The sequence below is a fragment of the Dermacentor albipictus genome, chromosome 5 (genome assembly GCF_038994185.2).
Source record: "Dermacentor albipictus isolate Rhodes 1998 colony chromosome 5, USDA_Dalb.pri_finalv2, whole genome shotgun sequence".
Lineage (NCBI taxonomy): Eukaryota > Metazoa > Arthropoda > Arachnida > Ixodida > Ixodidae > Dermacentor > Dermacentor albipictus.
Window position 1 is genome coordinate 34,017,582 of NC_091825.1, and position 22,384 is coordinate 34,039,965.

The following is a 22,384-nucleotide window of genomic DNA, read 5'->3' on the forward strand; positions in this document are numbered from 1 at the left end:
ATGTCTGCTCCACTCATTTTCCTTCGCGTTAGAATCGCCGAAGCACTTCTGCACTTCCTCAATAAAACGATACTAAGTTGTGAACATGCCCTCGTGGTTTTCATACCTCATGAGAGCAATACCACCGAAAACAAACGATTGAGCTGCACGGCCGAGTCCCAGCCCTTGCTTCTGCTTACCCAATTGTAGTTCTCGAGCCACTCATCGACGCCTTCTCCTGAGGTCCCACCGAAGTACGGCGGCACTCTATAGTATGGCAAGGAACCGCTAGGAGTTGCCCCCACCGCATCAGTGGTCTGGCCTTTGGACATCACTTCGATCAGCGAAGGCGGAATCCCGGCAAGGCGGCGGCTGGGGCGAAGTCTAGGGAGTAGAGCTTCCGTCGTTGGGTTCGTCTTCCTGTTACCCTGCACCTCCACCAATCTGTTACGGTTTCCGAAGAGGATTGGGGCCGCTTTATTGATCTCCAAGACACAAATAACCATCAAAATCGTAGGAGGAACTTCGTCCTCCTCTTTCTCCACTCACGCTTTCCGCGTATTTACTTGCAGAGACCCTTTGTAACAATGTATATATACCTGAACCACCCCTATATGCAGCGCACATTGTCATCACAGAATGTGAAACAAAATACTAGGCGATAATTCCCTAAAATGAGCGATTAAAACAATAAATTAAAGTCCCGATGGAAGTTCTGAAAGCCATTGGACACATGGGCTCGTCTGCGGAGTGTCGATTCGAACATCTAAGTCTCAGAAATACTGAGCTTCCGTGTCGTGGTTGCGTGAGGCAGACGCGCGCAGGCTTGGGCCTTGTGTACGCGGTCCGCAGCTCTGAGCGCTTAGCCTGCCGGCCACGACTTCACCTCAGAGGCAGGTGCTCTTCTCTTGCATGGTTCAAGAAACTGTGCCCGCACACCGCGGCACATCCGGTACGCTCTCTCTCTCTCGCCGCGCGTTGTCTTTCACGTGATGAACCAGACGGGCAAATGGCGGCATTAAAGGAGACTTCGCTCCCTACAAGTGGGCAGGTAGTGGTGGGCCTCTGGGTGTACAGGAGGTCACGCCGAGTGGCACATAGCCATAAACTGCATGGGCACGTCTGTGGCATCATTGTAATCTATCTTTGCCTACTCGTCGGCGACTTCATTTTTGTGTAAGCAAGAAATAAAGGCGTAGAAAAGAAACTACTAAAAAACGTGCGACGCATTAGTGCGTGCACAAATCAGCAAATCAAACAATGGGTAAAGATCACAAAGCTGCCTCTGTGGGTACCAGAGCGTGACTATGCAGCACTCAAGTGCGCGGCAAGCACAATCTATTGTATTTTGTTAATGTGATGCTATGTAATAATCTACCAGGACAAGTCATAAGATGCCAAATTACCAGGAAAAATAACACAGTATTACACGAAGGAGTCACAGCTATAGAGTTCACAAGAAGGACACATATATTCTCTATTATCGGCCAGAGAAGGTTCGTATGAGAAGCCGCCGCCCCTCATTTTCTAGCACAAGTGATTTTTCTCAAGGTCTCCCGAAGGCTTCTGTTTAAAGCAAACTACAACAAACAGCACACATATAACCTGATGACCCCCGTGTACATTGTTTTCATGTGTACTACCGCTACAGATGAGCCGGATTCCAAGCTTTATACCCAGCCAAATTTAGCAATGAAACAAGCAGCAATATTTTACATGATCACTGCAGTAACCGTGAACTTCGAAACGCATAATTGCTTTATTAAACAAGAGTTTCTTTTTTTTTGCTGTTTCATGATTTTTCGTATTCGGAATTTCTTCGCTAAGTGCTACGGCTCCGGCAATCGAGTTGAAGAGCGCGTTCATCGCCGAACGCGGACTCCTCTTTGAGATGCACGTGGGGGTGAAGGAGGGAGAGGGGGGCGCTGGCAAGCGAGAGCGTATCTGAAGGTTCACACGGTCATTAGTAGCGACGTAATTCATTCCTCCGTCACCTGGAGGCACGAAATGCTTTCGTACCCAATGTACGCTGCGCGTGCCTTGTGCAGTTGCACCGATTGCTTTCGCTGGCTCACCCCAGCTTCAGTTGAACCGGCTCCAATGGTGCCTGTCCAATGCGTGGTGTTAAACCGAACAGTGAAGGAGAATATTTTCTTGCCTTCTTTTCCGTACTGTGGAAATGCACTCTCCTTCCATGGGTAATGAACATTTCAAAGTCACGTAGTGGCCAACACATTTGTGACTACTTTCTCTGTTAATATGGTACTCAGCCCACGCAGCCTGTGCGGTAAGGAAGTTTGGTTATAAAATTGAGTAGTGCTCAGTGTATATTTTGTGTATTAATACATTCTGTAGATTTTGGTAGTTGTTTATTTTTCTTTTTTGGTTACTCTGTGTGCCTTAAAAAGGCATTTTTGTGGTAAATAACTGCTGTCCCGATTGACACTCGTCAAATACGTAAGGCAAGACCATTTGCTGGCGGAAAACTTGATGAAAGGGCTGGTGTGGCCGAGCTGTAATATAAAAAAACTGGAGTTGGCCATCCCGTGGAGCTAAAGATTGCACTGAAGCTAACGGCTTTTTCTCTTCACGCGTAACCAGCGAACTTAGTTAAACTGCCAATAAGTGTTCACAAATAGTCATCGTGCCTTCGGCATCACCTGTAACCTAAGTGTGAAAATATATCTAATCTGAGGGCACCAGCGTTACCCTCTTTTTACGTCACACTTTGCACGTTGACAATATTGCAATAAAAACTGTGCCGCTGCCAGTGCACTGTTCCATCACTTGGTTGCTTATGCTTTCAGTAGACATTCTTATGTACGTAGTGCTCATTCATTCATATTTCCCTGAAACCTGCAGGGAATGCTTCAGCATACTTGGGTTGAGACGTGTGGTATCATTGTCACGTGGAGTGCGCACTGATCTACAGCGCCAATATATACACGACTTGTGCGCCTAAGGACGGGGCACGGTAATTACAAGGGCCTGGGATGACGGCCACCTGTTTGCGTGCGAAGGCGCCGCGTTGGTTATTAGTTACCTTCTGCAAGTTTTATAAACAGGTTCTTTTTTGTCCATGCAGCGTTAATTTCGGTCCCGCGTAAATGACGGGCGCGTAGCTGTGAGGACAAATTCGCAACAAACCTTGCAATTAGCCGGTTTCACGTGTTTTGCTTATTAAGGAGAAAATGAGCCCACATGCGTCTGCATCTAATGCGTACATATCTTTCCGAAAACTGCGACAACTATTCAGTTAGAACCTGCTTTGTGATTCAGCTCCCTATTACAACTGTTATAGTTTGATGGGAACCTCTGAACTAAATTTTAAACAAAAACCATACTCACGCGATCTTATAACAATTCTGAGAGCTAACGGAAATGACTTTACGCAGGTGCAGCTGGAACGTTCAATATGTGGCTATGGTGAGAACATGGACATGATAACGGACGGCTTCTTTGATGCTGTGCTGATGACCTACGTACTCTGCTCAGCGCAAGACGGCCGCAAACTTCTGGATGAGTGCAAGCGTGTTCTGAGAAAGGTGACAGTGTTTGATCCTTACTAGGCTAATAAAACATAAGTGTAGCTATCTTGTCCACTTCTTATTTTTGTAAGGCTTTATTAGCAATTATAGCCCGTTAAAAATACTGATAGCAACGCTTATCCTAATCCCACTGTTTGTATATGGCATCATGCGTTCCTTTTTATTAGGTCGCATAACATGAAGAATACCAATAAGAGCATAAGAAACATGTGGCTTTGTTTCATAAGGCTATATTTAAAAGCCTGATATTTTCTCGTGGTAGAAAGAGGGTCAGTTTTGGCACGACAAAGCTTCTCTAGCTTGATTTTCACCACAACAGTTTCTTAGTGCGATACGAGGTGGCAACAGGCAAAAGCTATCAGTTAATAACCGTGAGCTAATGCTATGCCAAAGCTCATTTTAACATGTAGAAGAACCACAGAAAAAAAAGGAATTTCGGAGACTTTACCTAATAATCGACATTTAGTGTCCCAATTAACTGCTCTTGGCCGTGACGGACAGAATAGTGGGATGATCAGGAATACGACCTGCAACATTTGCTTAACACTGGCACACTTTAACATGCGCCAAGGTAGCCGCTGAACCTTGACTTTCATCACGCAGCTCATCCGACTGTGGATGCAGTTTCCAATAAGCTATTTCCCTCTGTATTCACTGCAGTATTGTATGCCGTCAAATATGCCTGATATTAAGGAAAGTTTATAACGACACAGTCATAGTGCTAAACCCTCCACCAATAATTGCCAGTAAAACGCAACTACGTTTACAATATCGTCATCTCTTAAAGTTCAGCCCTATATTTATTCACAATTTACGCTAGCACCCGAAGATAAGCCAACAAACACGTGATACTTGTGTCACTGCAATAAGTTTTGTAATGTACACTTGCACTGTCGAAGTGTGACGCCTCAAATCTGTCAGCCAATCGTGGTGACCTTTATCAGCAGACCCGGAGACGTGCTTTACATGTGGACTCTTATCACCGACGCTTATGTTACGAGAGAGAAACACGTTACTATTGTGAAAATACTTGAGCAAGTGCTAGAGGCAGCCACCCCTTTGCGCTTCGAGAAAGCAACTATGATCTCGTTTTCTTTGACGTAAACGCAGCTTTAAAATTCAATAGCATTCACTGAATATTCCGCTTGTTTTCGTGGTGGTCAGTGGTCGTACTTTCAATGACCATACACAGGCACCGATGCAAAACACACATGATTTTACGCAACTGAACTGAGGGGAACGTATGTCGCTAATCTTCTGTGCTGTAGTGCGAGAGTTTCAGCGCGTCTGTGGATTTGATGTTCTGGTGGAGCGCTTTGTATTTACTATCGCTCTAGATGTGATTGTTAACAGTCGTTTTCTATACATAATTATGAAGTGAATTAACAAGGGAAAGTATTAAGGCCCACATCAATGAACAATTCTCTGTCTACAATGACCGCCATAGTCAACGATTTCTGCCTATTTATTTTTTGTGTTCATAGAGGCGAATGTGGAGCACCAAATAATCTCCTGACAAGGGGTCGTTATTGGCGGCTCTATTCTCGGCTGCCTTTCTCACGACAGAACGGTCGAGACCAAAATGGTGTCAATTTTCACAAAAGCTGAATACAGTAATTTACCTGAACTACTATCGCACAGTTCTGGGAACATGCCAATGGCCTGTATCACTTCCGAATTATCTTGAAAATAATTAAAGAGAAGGGTTTGAATTGCATACCAAAACAATGAAGATGTTCTTGCACTGCATATCGCATTAGATTCCGATATCGCCTACTTGTTCACTGCATATCCCATTTCCCATACTCAATCGACAAAATGGCCAGGGGGTGAGGGGGGCTGCTGAAAGTAGGATTGCAATTCGGGTAGCATATAAGGATAGAGCTGTTCTGACCAGAGATAAGAACGCAAAGAGAGGCTCTAATGTTTGTACGCGAGAGCTTCTTTTGAAACCATCCTAATTCTTGGCAAGAGATTTTTCAAAGTGTGAATGAGGCACATCTGTACCTCGGGAAAACAAGAGCCGACTCGTATAATTGGGCAGAAGTAATCTTATCCCTCTCTCCCGGTGCAAATGCCTGCGTTTACAGTACGATGAGCGAAACGTGAATAAGGTCAATGCTGGAGCCAACGTTTTGACAAGTGGACTTGTCTTCTTCAAGGCGACGTATGCTTTCGTCACCACAGTATATATTGGTGGGGTTCTTCTAAAGGGGAGAGGGTGTCAGGCGGCAGGATGCGGAAACGAGGGAAAATGTGTTGGCGAGTCAAATTGAGTTAGCGTGTCGAACTCTCAATTCGACACGCTAACACATTTTTCCTCGTTTTCGCATCCTCCCGCCTCACACACTCTCCCCTTTAGAAGAACCCCACCTATACATACTGTGGAGAGGAAGGCATACGTCGCCTTGAAGATAAGTCCACTTGTCGAAACGTTGGCTCCAGCATTCACCTTGGTCACGTTTTGCTCATCGTCTTGAATTTCCATCTCCCGCATTCCCCGTCTTTTCTCTGCGTTTACAATAGGAACTTTAAGTTCTTGCAAGTTGTGATCTGGTAGGTTAAAGTGTTCCTCGAGCACTTTGTGAGGGCTGCGCCCGTATGATTCCCGCGTATTGAAGATTACTTGGTTCCTCTGTTCCTAGGATAATTCTCCCGCTAGAATCAGTCAGAATATCAAAACGTCGAAGTGCCTCACTGACTTCAAAAGTAAAATTAAATTGTGGGGTTTGCGGTGGAGAAGCACGCTATGAATATGAGGCAAACGATAGCAAGGGGCTCCGAATTAATTTTTACCATCTGAGATTCTGTACCATGCGTCCAATCTGCGGTACACGGGCGTTTTTTGCATTCCGCATCCATCAAAATGCAGCTTCCGTGGCCGGGATTTGATCCAGCAAGCTCGTGCTTTGCGGCAGAACGCCAAAACTACTAAGCAACCGCGGCGGGTCTCAGTGACTCTGGCGCTGCGCTGCCGAACACGAGGTCACGAATTTCATCGCCTCCGCGACGATCGCATTGAAATGAAGGGGGGGATGTAAAAGTACCCTTTTGTTGCTTTTGCGGAAGGCAGAAGAACCCCAGGTGGTCAAATGTATTCGGGAGCCCCCTACTCCAGCCCCCCTCATAACCTAATGTGGATTTTGTGGCGTGAAAACAGACACTTCAGTTCACGTGACCTCATACAGAGAACACATTAGTATTTGCTATCATCTATTTAGACTGAACGTAAAAAAGGCTGTAGGACCCTTAGAGTATCATACAATAATTACCAGAGGGAACTCTGGCGCTAGTGTCTACGGGAGCTGCAATGAGAGCGGTTTACAAGCATGGGAATTGTGGGAAGTGCATGGATTTGCCTAAACGTTGTCTTTTTGTCTTCAAACGGCTTTGTGACTTTGTAAACTCGTCATTTTCCCGAAGGTACTGCGTAAGAAAAAAATTATTAAACATCATTAAAATTGTCCGACAGCATTATTCGAACACAGGAACTCATGCGCAGAAGCGTGTAACTGAAACCATTAAGCCACGGAGGCATGTGTCGACAAGCGAACGAAACGCCCTTATGAATTTATTGTGGGCATGCCAGTGCATTGATACGCTTCACGCGTTTCGATTTGCCTAACTGGACAAGCTCAATCGTTGTAATTATTAGAAACTGTGCGTGTTCGAGGCATCTTCTGGACTCGGAAGAGAGCAGAATCGATTGCGCTGGAAGTTATGACATTAAGATTTCTATAGCGTAATATGCAGAGCCGCAAGAACGTCTGAACCCACAAGCACGAAGACCAGACAAATCCATGTACTTCCTATCATTCCCATGGTGGTAGAACGACTGCAGTACCAGAGTTCCCTCTAGTAATTATTGTATGAAACTCTATAGTAGGACCTATCCTTGACGTACACTTGATGTTGCTTCAATAAAAGACTGCGCGCCATTTAAAACAAACTATAGACTACGTTTTCTCCGTAAACTTGCATGATAAATAAGGCACATCCACTGAAATTACGTTATAGCTATGCACTTTGCTGTAAGAAATTGCAGAGTGCTCCACCAGAAGTTATTAGAACCTAATGTACACAATTTGCTATCTCCCGATTCTGTAGTGTCACAAAGAAGTCGCGTGCAAAGCTTTTTGAGAAGACAATTCTAGAATTTCAATGTCGGCCGTTATTTGTCTCCCTGCAATCATAATCGTTTCAAAAAACCGATACACGACGTATATCAACATCAGCTTCACAACAGGAAGTCCTTTAGAAATACAGGTATTTTCCCCTTTGTGGAAAACCAAGCGGTCTTTATGTTGTGTACCTATGAGCAAATTATTGGTGTCTGTCATGACTGACGTCGTAACAGCCCTTTTAATTCTTGTGAATTCGGACCAGAAATAACAAGATTAGTGGCATCGGCATACACGATAAATTTTACAGTTGTATCAATATTAGTAATGTCGTTAATGCTAAGGTTAAAAAGCGTAAGACCTAGTACGCTCTGTTGTGCCACGCCATTTAGTAAAGGAACAAAACGTGACCTCTCGTGTTTTATGCATACTGATTGTTTTCGATTAGTAAGGTGAGACTCAAATAATGCTAAAGGAGTACCTCTAATGCCATTCTGTGATAATTTTCATAGCAAAATTTTATGATTTCTGCAACCGAATGCCTTACTCAAATCTATGTATAGTGTCAATGTGAAGAGATTTTTTTCTGTTTTTAATACATGTTCCTTGAGTGTGAGCAAAGCAGTTCCTGTTCACCTGCCTCTACTAAAGTCGAACAGGGCACTAGATATAATGTTTTGTCTGTCGAGAAAGTTTGATAAGCGAGAAAAAATAATATTTTCTAATCCTTTGAAAAATACTGGAATGATAGAGATGCGTCTGTATTTTGACGCGTCGTTTCTGTTGCCCCCTTTAAAAAGTACAGTTACCCTACTCATTTTCATCTTTTCTGGAAACACCCCAGACTGTAAAGCTAGATCAAAAATATGCGTACAAGCGTGAGTGATGTATTCTAAAGCATACTTTATAGGCTTAATTTTGATATCATAAATGTCAAGAGCTTTACTATATTTAAGGTTCATGATAGTGCTAAGTATCTCAGATTCACTTGTGGGGTTTAAAAATAAGCTGTTGGAAACGGAAAGAAACGATGACGTATCAGGCCGAGTTTGCTGTGCCCCGGTTATACTTGCAAAGTAATTATTGAAATGGTTTGCTAGCGCTAAACCCGAAATTTCATTGTTATTATATGTTATCTTGTCTGGTGAGGTAAAATGCTTTTCGAGGCCAAGAACCTTATTGATAATGCTCCACAAGGTTTCATGATGTTTACCAGTGGCGTTTGCAAACAGATGCTCATCATAAGCATTCTTAGCGCATCTAAGCTCCGTATTTAGTTTCTTTCCCTATTTTTTAAACAGTATCAACGTTTCAGGCGAGCGTGTTGTGAGAAATCTATGGTGCAGTTTATCTTTGTGTTTTATCATTTTAACAGGTTCCTGTGTAATTCAGAGTTTTCTTATCTTTTTGGATTGCTTAATCTTTTTGAAAGGAAAATGTGTTGCTCTAGATTTTTACAAACGCTAAAATTCACTTGGAATACGCGACATTTACATTTAGTATAGGAACGACCAGTCATAGTTGCAAACTGTGCGATTAAGAAGATCCATATTTCTATCAGCTATATCTTGTATAGTAAACACATTTGACCCTGAACAACTTTTTCTCACATTGACAGGATATGTCATAAACATAGGACAATAATCACTGACGTCCGACGTTACTGTTCCAGTATGCTCTACGACAGTGTCAATATTCGTGATAAGAATGTCGAGACATGTAGACGAAGACAACGTAACACGAGTTGGTGTGCTAATTAGGTTTACAACTCCCGCACATCTAAGTCTATTAGCAAAATCCAGTGTGACAGCAGTATATTCAAGAAAATTTATGTTAGTGTCTCACACGCAAACAAGTGGAATTCATTAGCAAAAAACATTTCCAGTAAATTATCAAAGAAATTTAGAAAGCCAAAAATATTTTTCTTTGGCGGGCGATATACGACCGAAATTATATCGGAGTAATGTTTAAGCGTTAAATTTCATACTCGTTTGTTGTTTTACCAAATATTGATACTTCGCAGTTCCATCCAGACGAGAGATACATTGCGACACTCCCTCCTCGCCTATCAGTTCGATTTAAAACGCAATCATCATAGCCATCAAGGTACAGCCGAGCACTGCAGTCATGATACCATGTTTCGGTTAGCAAATGATATCGAACTTGAAAGAAAATATATTTTAAAAGTTACTAATAATTTCTTGTTTGTTGACTGCGGATCGAGCATTCAGGTGTAGAACAGAAATGCTAGAGTTAAATTGTAATTATAAAGGATACGGCACGATGAAATCGTGATAATCCATGGCAATTTTTAGTGAACGTTCCCAGTCACATCAGAAACAGCAGACTAATTCCTAGCAAGATCACGTTCTTCCGATATTTGCACAACATCAGAGGTATCACTTTCCCTTACATAGATTTTTCCGAAGCTGGTCTCCACAGATTTCCATTTATGCTCTTATTTCCTTTCACTGCCATGCCAAGCAGCCTCTTTAGCGCTGGGCACAAATGTTCGTTCAAGTAAAAGGGCATTTAGATTCTAATCGTAGGTCTCTGCTCGTGATTCTTGCCTTCTTTGCTGTTTTCAAGATGACATCCCGTTTAGCTCTAGATTTAAACTGAACGGCAATGTTTGTTTTATTGGGGTTGCGTTTTGTAACACGGTGACAACCCTCAACGTCAGATGAACTGATTAGCTCATGGATTGCAGAGCCTATATCAGACAAAATTTTAGCAGGGTCCTCATTGTCTTTCTTTACAACGCCCTGTATTTCCAGATTAGCGTTTCGTGAGTACTTCTCCGAATGCGTGAGTCGCCTTTCAAGTTCAGCTGCATTCTTTTCCAGAGCAGCACAATTAGCGCGCAGTTCGTCATTTTCCTTTTTGACTTGCATTCTTTGAGAGCTCAGAATCAAGCTTTTGTCTCGTTTCCTCGTTCCACTCATGCAAACAGTTAATACTCTTACTCATTTGGCATTCTCATTGCGCACCTCCTGGATCACGTTATTGAGGTCACGTTCTGATGAAGCATTGGAAGTTCTGAATTTTTGCTTAAGTTCTTTGAGCAATTCAGCTCCTATCTCTTCGTTCAGCTTTGCGAGTTCCTTAGCCCTATCGGCAATCCTAACATACAGCAACTCATGTGCGAAACAAGCAAATACACACTCAAATTTGGCCGTGGCGATGACACTTTATGAGTAGTGTTAGGATCGGCCTACAGGGGTACTGCTTTGCAAAGCTATTGCAGCCCGCTGCACGTGCTTCGATCGACCCACGGTGGTGGCGCCCTTGAGAGAACCAGCGAGGACGAAAGCGCTAACCGACCATGAACTTCCTTCAGAGAACTGCGGAATACGGCAGCGTTAATCCACCATGCGCCTCGTTCGGAGAATCGGTGACGGTAGCAGGGCGGGCCACCTTTGGTGCCCAACGTATTGTTGTTTGATTTGCCGGGTCTTCATGGTCTCTCTCGGCAGCAAGAAGAGCTTCCCTAACAAAGGGGTGCTTTGCGGTATGTGGGCCCCTGAATTCATCACAGTCTGCTGACACTCGTGGCGACTACAGGAGAAAGGCAACTCTGGAATTTAGATGCTCAAGACTATGGGCAACCGGCGGCTGCGTTGCGGGGGTCAGCTCAGGGAACCGACGCACCTTTGAAGACTCAAGATAATGGACAACCGGCGGGTCGACTGCGTTGACGTTTGACGCTGCGAATCGGTGGTGAACTGCCGTTTCCCTCACCTAGGGATCTAGGGAACACGAACTGTTTATAAGCAGCCGTTTGTCGGTGCTAGGGTGTTCTCGTGCTCGTCGTCGTGCTCTGTGCTCGGGCTCGTCAATGTGCTCGTCAGTGTGCTCGTGATCATGCTCGTGAGCTGTGTGCTCGAGCTCCTATGCTGTCTACTTCGCTTTACGGACTCCATTTGGGAGTCATGCTAGACTGTCGAATGTATCTTGTTCTAATGTAAAATACTGTAAATAAATCGTTCTCGCCCAAGTGCTGTCCCTACAAGTTCCTCTTTACGACCTTCAACCCTTTCAACTGGTGACAGCGGTGAGATCGTCCGACAACTCTGACAAATGGATGCCTGTGGTGGGATCGTCCTCAAATCCTACAATAGAAATGCAAATGTATATGTACAATAGGCACTAAGCTGTAGTAAGAACAAGTAGTAACCTTTAGTTTAGCGCCAAGCAGCGTGGTCACCACTGCCAAGTGAATGGACAGGTGGCTGGCAGTCTGCTTTTATAGCAAAGGTGGTATCGCCGGATGCCGAGATATTCCCTAGAGCTGATGATAGGCACCACGCCTCATGTTGGCAGCCAGTCTAAAAGCTACGTCTGCCGTGCTTTCGCTGACCACGGCGATGCCCGTGAAGAAGACCGCTTCTTTCCAAAGCATCGGAATGCAGCTCCAGCAGAAACGGCGATCTGTAGTAAGAAGAAGCAGTAACTTTTAGTTCAGCGCCAACCAGCGTCGTCACCACTGCCAAGTCTCATATTCCTCAAGTCGCAACTCGATTCAAGTCTTAAGTCACATAGTGTTTCCGGTGCAGTTGCGTCCTGTACAAATGGTAAGTTATTGGGCATGCACAGTGCACGATACGATTAAGTATAAATGTAGACCACACAATAGACCATCGTTCTTCGTATTACTGGAGCTCTGCTGCCACACCGTCTTTTAGCAGTTCGCTACACCTGTACACATGTTGCAACTTCACCAAATTTTGTATTTAATTTCGTAAACAAGTATCGCTCAGTATATGACCAACTTTGGCATGCTTTTAAGTGAACTGAATAACTTAATGAGTAGACTTCTAAAAGGATTACTTTCTAGCTATGACATCACTTTGATATAACCTTTCGTATGTAACTCTGGAAATGGGCTTCTGCTTATAGGGAATCACGCCACAAACGCACATGTTTCAGTGCATATGCTCCTGTTTCTTGGGTTTCTACTCAAAGCAACTTCAGTCTTCGGCAGCCTACCTTGACATGTGAGACCCTATATCATTCTTGTCCACCAGAGATTAGCCCTAGCACATATAAGCTGAGGTTGTGTCAGCGCACTTTGGCGGAGGCGTAAACAAATGCAATGAAGCAGAATGTTTCTAGTTGTACCCTGAGTGATTTGAAGTAGAAGCTCGTTTCCTTCGTAGAATGATCATGCAATCCTTTAAAAAATACACTGAGCACCCGCAGCACTTTCCTCTGCACAAAATTTGCAGTTAACCAGTATTCTAGTTGAGTGAAAGTTCACCTGTCCTGACAATGTGCTAAATGTAAACACCAGTGAACACAGTACACGGTGCTTTCACATGGCAAAAGCAGTCAACAGGGGACGTGTTCCCGCGGGGCATACTAGTTAGATAGTAACTATTTGAATAATGAGTGAAACGTGTTAATCCTCCTTTGTAAGGAATTTTAAAGCAGGTAGCGGAACGTATCAGAAGACTTTTGTTTACGTGCTAACCCCGCGTCCATTATTTACTACATATATCTCTCTATATATATATGCATATATAAATATATCTATATCTATATATCTATATATATATATATATATATATATATATATATATATATATATATATATATATATATATATATATATATATATATATATATATATATGCAGCATTCTTGGAAAACTTGGGTTTAATTCTCTTTTGTTGTGTACTAATTGCTCAGATGAAAATTCATGCTGAACTTGGAGGAATATTTCACGAGTCTAACAAGAAAGGGCAGTAATACCTCAAGAGAGATGCGACATTTTGAAAGCTTTGGTCAACTGAGTAACATCAAAATTGTCAGCGAATTGGTACATTGCACGGGACTGAGCAGGACACACTTATCAATATGTTTATCATGCGCTCCAAATTCTCGTAAGAACTTACTTGGGGATGAGCGTGGATGATATCGCGACGCTTGTCAATTATGTTACTTTTAAAAAGATAATAAATAATACACATATGCGGGTGAAGTGAGACAGGATAACAGTTTCTTAGCTTGGTTTGCAATGCGGCATAACTTAGAATGAATTTAAATATAAGCTTGTAATCCCAATTATTGCAGATACCTTAAAAGTGACAATTACTGGAGTTTCATGTTCAAGTTCAAGTTTCAAGTTCAAGTTTATTCATCAATGATGTCAGATTTACAAGAATTGTATGCAAAATGAGCACTACACAGGGAGTCCCAAAGTTAAAAACTGTCAGGGGGACTCCCATACATGAAAAAATAAAAAAGACAATACAGATCAAACATTGGTTACGGTGGCATTACAGACTAAATAAGAAACAGCGCGAAAAAAGAAGAACTCAAAACTGTTTAGTAAAGCAAAAAATTGCGAAGACTTCTTTAGTGAACAAGCAATGCAAATGTAAAATACAATAAAAATATGAGTAATAAACGTGTAGTACAATAGCTAAGTCAATTATGATTACAATCACAGAGGCAGTGGTTAGGATGAAGAGAGTTGCTGCATAAAGTATTAACCTGATTCTTGAATATGTGCTCTGTGGGGGATGATTTTATGGTATGTGGAATAGAATTCCATAGTTTTATTCCCGCAAATGTGGTAGTGAACTTACCATAGTTTGTGCGCACTTTAGGCAAAAGACGATTATCGAGTTCAGAGAACCTAGTAGTGTTAGTATTCACAAAAGTTTCAGTAACAAAGCCATCTATGTGTGCAATATTACGAAATAACTTATAGATCACGATTGTTAACTTTAACTGAAAGAGCTGATGGAGAGGATGAATGTTTAAACTGCAATAAAGTGGCGTTGCATTCGATAGGAAATGGCTGAACGTCATGAGGCGAATCGCCTGATTCTGCATGCGTTGAAGTTGGCTGAGGTGAGCGAGGTATGTGTTTCCCCAGGCTGATATGCAGTAAGATAAATTGCTGTGAATGTGTGCATGATAAAGGGAATGGATAATGTGTGGCTGAAAGTACGAGCGGGTTTTGATTATGGCGCGTATTCCAAACGATATCTTACGGACAAGTGACTGCGCATGAAGATTGAATTTCAGATGCCTGTCTAAAACTACGCCAAGAAACTTAGTGCTAACAGATATTGGTATTAAGTTGTTTTCAAGACGCACCGATATAGAGTTCGAAATTAGTGTCGGGGAGGAATGAAAAACCATAAAAACCGTTTTTAGAGGATTGATGCACAACATGTTCTTTTGACACCAGGAAGTTATGTTATGCAGATCAACGTTAACATTTTGCTGTAGCTCGTCGACATCGTTAGCACAAGTAAAAATAGTGGTGTCGTCTGCATATAATATACAGTCTGTAGTGGTTAGAACATTAGGTAGGTCGTTGATAAATAGCAGAAACAGCAGCGGGCCAAGGATCGAGCCCTGAGGAACGCCTTGATATATGTTCTTAGCAGATGAGAGTTTGCCGTCAATCTGAACAACTTGAGTACGATTAGTTAGGTAGCTAGAAATAAGCTGAAGTGCTGGGCCAGTTATGCCGTAAGATTCAAGTTTATGTATTAGAATTTTGTGATTAATGGTGTCAAAGGCTTTTGTTAAATCTATGAATACACTTCCAACCAGCAGGCCTTGGTCGATTGCCTTCTTGACTTTGTCGGCAAAGGTTAGAAGCGCAAGCTCAGTTGAGCAACCCTGCCGAAAGCCATACTGTTTAGGTGATAGTAGATTAAATTTTGCTAGGTAGGATGATAAACGTGTATGAACTAGTCGTTCAATGATTTTACTGAAAAATGAAAGAATACAAATAGGCCTGTAGTTATTCAGAAGTTCACGATTGCCTTTTTTGTGAACAGGTGTTATTTTACCAACTTTCAGAGAACTGGGAAATTTGCCTGCTTTAAACATTTTGTTAACAATATCGGCTATGAGAGGAGACAGTTCATTAGAAACTAACTTGATACGTGATGGGTGAACAGAGTCTAGGCCAGGTCCAGTAGACCTAAGCAAAGATATAACATGAAGAACTTCCTTTGCATTCGTAGGTCGCAAGTAAAAAGAATGAAGATGACGAGGCAATGTCGGTAATGGGGGATCTGTTTGAGAATCGCAAGTACTGCTAAAATACTCGCTGAAGGCATTCGCAATATCAGCTGGGTGGCAGTATGTATGTGTCTCAGTTTTTATTTTTGTTACATGCTCACGGCATTTATTATTTAAGAATTCGTTAATGACCTGCCAGTTGCGCCTCGTATTATTGGCATTATTCAAAATCTTGTTCTGAAAGTAATCTCGTTTAGCACATTTAAGTGCTGCTGCAAGCGTGTTAGAATATTTTTTGAAACGAGATTTAAGTTCACAGTTAAATGGTTGACAAATTACCTTTTTGTGGAGCAATTTTTCTTCAATATACATCGAAGTAGCGCTTTCGTGACCCAAGGTTGTCGAGGGGAACTGAAGAAACGAGTTAGGATAGATGTAGTAGTGCATTCATGAATGCAGCGTGTAACTTCAGCCAAGAACAACTGATAAGCCTCTTCCGCGGAAGATTCACAGAGTACTGCGGTCCAGTCATTTGACTGTATCATAGAAATACATTTTTGAGAGTGGAAATGTACTTTCTCTTTCTTTTCAGTCGCTTTAGAATTTTCTCCAGCTAAAGTCAAAAATACAGGGTAGTGGTCGGTTATGCTGTGCTCGATGACTCCTGCCGTATGATCTGTAGTAAAGTTGGTTAGTATGTGATCAATTAACGTATTAGATCCTGTCATGTCACATCTAGTTGGAGAAGTGATTAGAGAAGCAAGGCCATAGCTAAGAAAAGACGCAAGATAATCAGAACATGATGGACTATTAGGGTCGATAATGTTTATGTTGATGTCTCCGCAGATAATGACATTTTTGTTTTCGTTCGCAACTGTGTGCAACAATTTTTCAAACTGCAGACAAAACTCAGAGTATGACGATGATGGTGAACGATAAATGCACGCTAACACTGTGTTCCGGCCATCAATTGAAAAAACACTCTGATCAAATTCTAACCATATAGATTCGCAGATTATATTAGGAAAGGCAAGATCATTGCGGCGTTTGTATGGCAATGATGATTTAATAAATATGGCAGATCCGCCGCCACGTGGCGTAGCACGATAGCAGTACTCTGCATTGTACTCTGGTAGCGCATATAAATTTCTATCGTCCGGTGACAACCATGTCTCAGATAGACAGATAAAAGAGAAGTTGTGATTAATTATGGAAAGAAATGCTATGAGGCTGTCATAGTTTTTTCGTAGACTACGAATATTGAAATGTATTAGCGATAACTTGGAAGTTTCATCACTGAAATGTTTTTTAAGATCCTGACAAGAAAACATTCTTGCGCAGGTTTAAGATATGCAGCCGCAAACACTAGTAAGCTAGGTGAAAACAGTAAGATCACCCGCACTAGAGATCCGGTACACACGGCTGTCATCTGTCTTTCGCGCCTTGATTACGCAGTGGTCTGTCCAGAGGTGTTTCCAGCCTCTTGCCTTTTTCAGCTCAAGAGCTTGTGCAAACAGCCGCTTTCTTTCTTGCGTAAGATGTTCATTTACGTATAAAGGCTTCTGATCCTTTTGTGGAAACCCAAGGTTCACAGTGGTCAAGCGAGCCTTGCGTGCCTTTTTCACGAACTCAGTTTTTTTTTCTCGGGAGCAAAAGCGTGCAATAATATTTGTTTCCTTTTTAGCTGGTACACGATATGCAGTATCGACATCCTCAGGAGCGATTTTGCATCCTATAGCATCACCCATAGACTGAACAACCGCAAGACAGCTTTCACCTTTAGTTGCAGGGACACCTTTTATTTCTACGTTATTTAGTCGGGAGTACTGTTCCAGTTCAGAAACCCTGCGCGCCAAGTCGACATTTTCATCTTTCAAAGCCCTGTTTTCAACAGCAAGATCTATATTCTGCTTCTTAACCGTCTCGAAAAGTTCATTAAACATGTTCAGGCTGTCACGCATCACAGCAACCTCAGCCCGTAAAGCGTCCATTTCTTTTGACAACTCAGCATTGGTCGGCATTGTGTAAACAGCACGAAATTTGGCAGCAGCGGCAGCGGTATGCAGAGAAAAATATGGTTGGAAAGCAAAGGAAAAAAAAAGACCAACCTGTGGCAAAAGTAGAAGTAGATTAGCGACTTGCTCGCGACCGCAACCACCGCTGCCAAAAGTGAGCGACAGCGTCAACGATGCCTCCTTATATGTGGGAGCTTGGCCGGTAGAGGGCAGACGCAGCAGACCAGTCACTGTCGTGACGAGGTGGTCAGCTGGGCACCGCACGTGTAGAGGTGATAGCCTTTCCTTGCTTCGGCTCGTGGATTGTTCCGCATATGCTGTGGCAAAAGTAGAAGTAGATTAGCGACTTGCTCGCGACCGCAACCGCCGCTGCCAAAAGTGAGCGACAGCGTCAACCATGCCTCCTTATATGTGGGAGCTGTGTCCATGCATTAGAATTACGAAGGAAAATGCAATGATATATATGTGGCCTAAACAGCAAATCTGCAATGTATAAGACTCAACCAAATATTAATTCCATCGAATAGGCACATAGATATGTCCATGGGTTTTCTATATATTGAGGGAAGAAAAAGGCAGGCGATATCATTTACTTTCCGTTGAAAACTACCATCGTTTCTTACCCTTGCGACTTGCCTTACCAAGTCGTTTCATTCTCTAATAGCCGGGTAGGGCGAAAAGAGAGTGGTTGGTTAACAATACACACAGTGGCTGGATACGTTTCTTCTACAATTATAGAAAAACGAATGGGAAGCCGGTATAGAATTTTCTATCTAACTTTATTACGGTAGATGTCAGAGCATCTTGGAAGGGCTCTAGATTACATGTGAGGATCTTAGGATCTATTCAAAAGTAAGATGCCTGCTTTCCTTGTTAGCTGCCTTAACCATACATGGACATATGGGCTTATATGAGAACATAAGTGTTTACATTGTAGACGCTTTTTAATTGTACGGAATTATCGGTGTAGGGTAAAGGGAAAGAAGTAATTTTTCGATAGTTCAGGTAACTATAAGGCTCATTAACCTCATAAGAAAGCTCATAGGCTTTGTAGAGGCGTTCCTTGCGTATTGTAAACAGCGCCGGTAGGTTCGTTAAGGTGTTTCCTGGAGGCTCTTATCCGGGATGTCTGGGCCGGCAACTGCATCGTTTGTGCGCATATCTGGCAGTTCAGCAATTTGATTAAACGTCTGGGCGAGCCTCCGGTTCTCCACATATGCAAGATGAAGGCGCGAGACCAGGCACGATATCCTGAACCAATAAGGAAATACCTGTTCCACGCACGCACGTGGAAAGGTTGTTTGCAAGTGGTCCAGTGTATTCATCTTTTCCACATACAGGGATCAAATAAGGTGTTCCACATTGCCAGTCTCTTGGAAATTTCTGCATAACCGTAAGGTTGCTAGGGAAGGTATTAATGCCAACGCTGAAGTGCAGGCTGATCTCTTAGTTTATTGCTGGTGTTACTGATTTTGACAAGATAGTGCATAGTAGACTTTGTATTCTACCTCTTGAGTAAAGTAAAGTTGGCGCAATCATTAAGAAGAATCAATTAAAGAAAAACGAAACAGTCGTCAGTCAGGAGCACAAATTTAGATCTCAGACATGCATAATTACGATTCAAATATGGTTAAGCATATTATCTCTGTATATTTATGGGTAATGCTTCTAATGTTAAAGCCTCGAGACATTTCACAATTCAAATGCTCATATTATTATAGAAAATTGTAACCGGTTAGACAAGTGTTACATATGTTCAACAACCTTGCAACACAAACGTACAAACGGTCGTGCTCGGTGATTAGTTACTGCGCTGTGTTAGGTTTTAGAAAAGGGAATGACAAATGTTATTGTTGAATTACTTCGGCAGCATGTTTTCGGACCATCAATTTTTTATCAACGAGAAAGTTCTTTATGCGGACCTCCGAAGGAAATATTTCACGCTTCCACGTATATCCAGCAATCATCGTTACGATAGTGTCATGACACCCGCACAAGATGGTGCTATTTTCATTTGTGAGCTGGAAGTGAGGCAGTCGGAGAGCGCCACCAGAGAGCTTTGCCGTCTGCGCATCTCCGCGGAACATGTGTGGCAGGCAGTTGGGACAGCACCCCGCATGCCCTTTTGGTACCACGATAAAAAAAAAACAATGCGAAGATCGATCAAGCACAAAGATGCACGATCAGTCTGCACCGTATTTTCGTTTCTTTTGTGCGCGTACTCTCGCGTCCTCGGCAGCGCGAGCTTATGGCGGGCATCACATCTTCATTCGCTAAACGAGCGGCATGTGGTAACGACGCCATTTCACCTCAAACAGAACCACCGTCGCGTCTCATATACCTATGACGCTGTCAGCCTGCCAAGTGCTGGCTCAAGGCCGACTGCAACGGTAATTCACTAGTGCGAAATTGTCAAATTATCTATAAATTCTTAGCATATACTATCAATGTAATCTTGGCTAAGCCGCAACGCTTACAAGCAGTCTTTAATTGCGCATAAGTTGACAACCCGTGCACCTGGCGGCGAGCGGTAGTGGTGCAGATTTGCGAAAGCTTCAGAACCGTATACGACTGCTGGTCTCTCAGCTGCACCTTCGCTCCCACGCACGTTGCTCGCTCAGCATCTGCAATTCGACGGTTGTCTCTCGGCGTGCCATCTTATTGTGCACGTGATTTGAACTGTTGCAAGAATGCCTACGCATTGCGTGGTTGATCACGTACTCGAACCCGAGCGAAGGCGGAGCACGAGCGTGCACCGCGCTGCAGCAGGCAAGTGCGACGCAGACCACCGCGGACCTCGCGTGCTCGCCGTCCATGTCATTGCTTCGCCGATCGAGGGAAGCTGTACACGTTAATGAACTTTTATCTGTGACTATGCAACTAAATGTTACTGCTTCTTTGAATGCGCGTTACAGTATCGTTGAACGACCAAGTACTAGAGAAGGCGGAGAAAAACTTTTTTGAGAAGGAACCTTCATATTTTAAGGCATTCACCGTAAGCAACCGTTAAGCTTGGCTACAGATGTGGTGTGCGTACGTATAGCTCTTGAATAATTTATTCTCTTTAACACAACCTGAATCCCATGGACCTGAAGAATTCCCACGGACGTTTTATACAGAGCATTCGTTTCCGCTTGTCACTTTATTGGAGCATTCGTAAACAGCGCTTACTTCCACCACGGATTCGCAGGTGTACACTTTAAGCCGATTAGCAACCATAAGTGTTCTATCAGTTTATGGCTCACACGCTTACGCAAGTGTTACTCATACTTCGCGATTTCTACACATAAAGGCCCTTGATGGTTTAAATCGATTTACAGTGTACCGAGCACTCTGGACAAAACGAACCAATCAGATTTATTTTGCACTAGCTAGCTATAGTGCATAATCAAATTAGTATGCGTGAAATCTCAAGCAGCGCCTGAAAATTCTTCTTTGTTGCCGGCCAACCGTTTTCCAAGTTTGTAATTTACATCCCGCTTGCGCTGCTAACTTAAGTGTTTTATGATGAGTTCTATATACGGTCGTCGTTACGTATAGTTGCATCAAGACAATGTTGAGACCTGGAAGCTATTGAATACGTAGGTTAAGTCAGCTCCCACCTCGGCAACAGACGCACATCCCTTTACAGCTTGCTGTGGCTAGTTTCGCGGGCTATTCTTGAAAACAGCAAGCAATACTATCAATTTCTGATTACAATGTTTTCTCATCTATGGCGTGTGGAATTCTTTGGCAATCAACCTAACAAACAGCCTATATGTTTATCTGGGAGGGAATGAGACTTGGCGCATTACTTATACATGAATGAGTAAATCCGATGAATACATAATCAAGACCACTGCGTATTTAAAAACATAAGTTACTGTTCCAGAAACCAGGCTTGTTGATACCCATCAAAACAAGTATATCAGGTAAGTTTTTATAAAGAAACAATCTACACAATTCATGAAATATGTGTGTGATCCACGTAAAATATAGGAGTATGGGGTAGGCATGTCACTGTTTCCTTAAGATTTGTTCCCATTTATCCGATAGCCCTGCTCTATCTCATTTCTGCTATACTATGCAGGGTGGACTTCTCCTCTTTAGCGAGCACGTGGGCCATCCGAAGGGCAGCCTGGCCAGAGCTTTCGAAGAATTCTTCACCCCGTTGGCCAAGAATGTAGCCTGCGGATGCCACTTGAATCGTGATAGCGGAGATTTGATAAGAAGTTCTGGATTTGCCAGCCTTGAAATGTACGAATTAAACCTGGACATCCCGTTTGTGGTAAGCCGCCAAATATATGGTGTTGCCACAGCATAAACAAGCCAATGTAAGCACGATTTGCATAATTTTTTTATACTGCTCTTCTAATAAACATTTCGTTCTTGGGAAGAAATACGGACCAATTTTACTTGTTTTCATCGCGTAAAACTTGAATGATTTTATCTTGCTGATTGCACCAGTCAGGCTGAATACACTGTGGTATGACACTCCGCAGCATTCTTATGCGGTTTGTATACAAATAAAATCTCTATGCTTATTCTTTCTGAAAACATTATCGCAAGCAGATGCACAAAACCGTTGCCTTACGCTTTCCATGGCACCTACACCATCAAAATGTTTATGCGTACTAAGCCTTTCAAAACATGCCTTATTTGGAGCGCCTCTACCAACTGACATTTCCAAATTCCCCGAGTTTTCCAAGTTTACCCTGAGTGCCTTTGCGAAATTCCCCGAGTGACAGCA

The 22,384-nt window shown here is 42.8% G+C and overlaps 1 protein-coding gene across 3 annotated transcripts in view; it reads left to right on the forward strand.

Moving 5' to 3' along the window:
* LOC135908106 (thiol S-methyltransferase TMT1B-like) overlaps positions 1 to 22,045 on the forward strand; it is an 86,961-nt gene extending 64,916 nt beyond the window's left edge. For all 3 annotated transcript variants that reach the window (XM_065439864.1, XM_070539545.1, XM_070539546.1), the window contains exons 3-4: positions 3,375 to 3,524; positions 21,725 to 22,045. In XM_065439864.1, the coding sequence (XP_065295936.1) occupies positions 3,375 to 3,524; positions 21,725 to 21,958 (384 nt within the window). In that variant the 3' untranslated portion in view covers positions 21,959 to 22,045. The remainder of the gene's footprint in view (positions 1 to 3,374; positions 3,525 to 21,724) is intronic.
* The last annotated feature ends 339 nt before the right edge of the window (positions 22,046 to 22,384 follow it).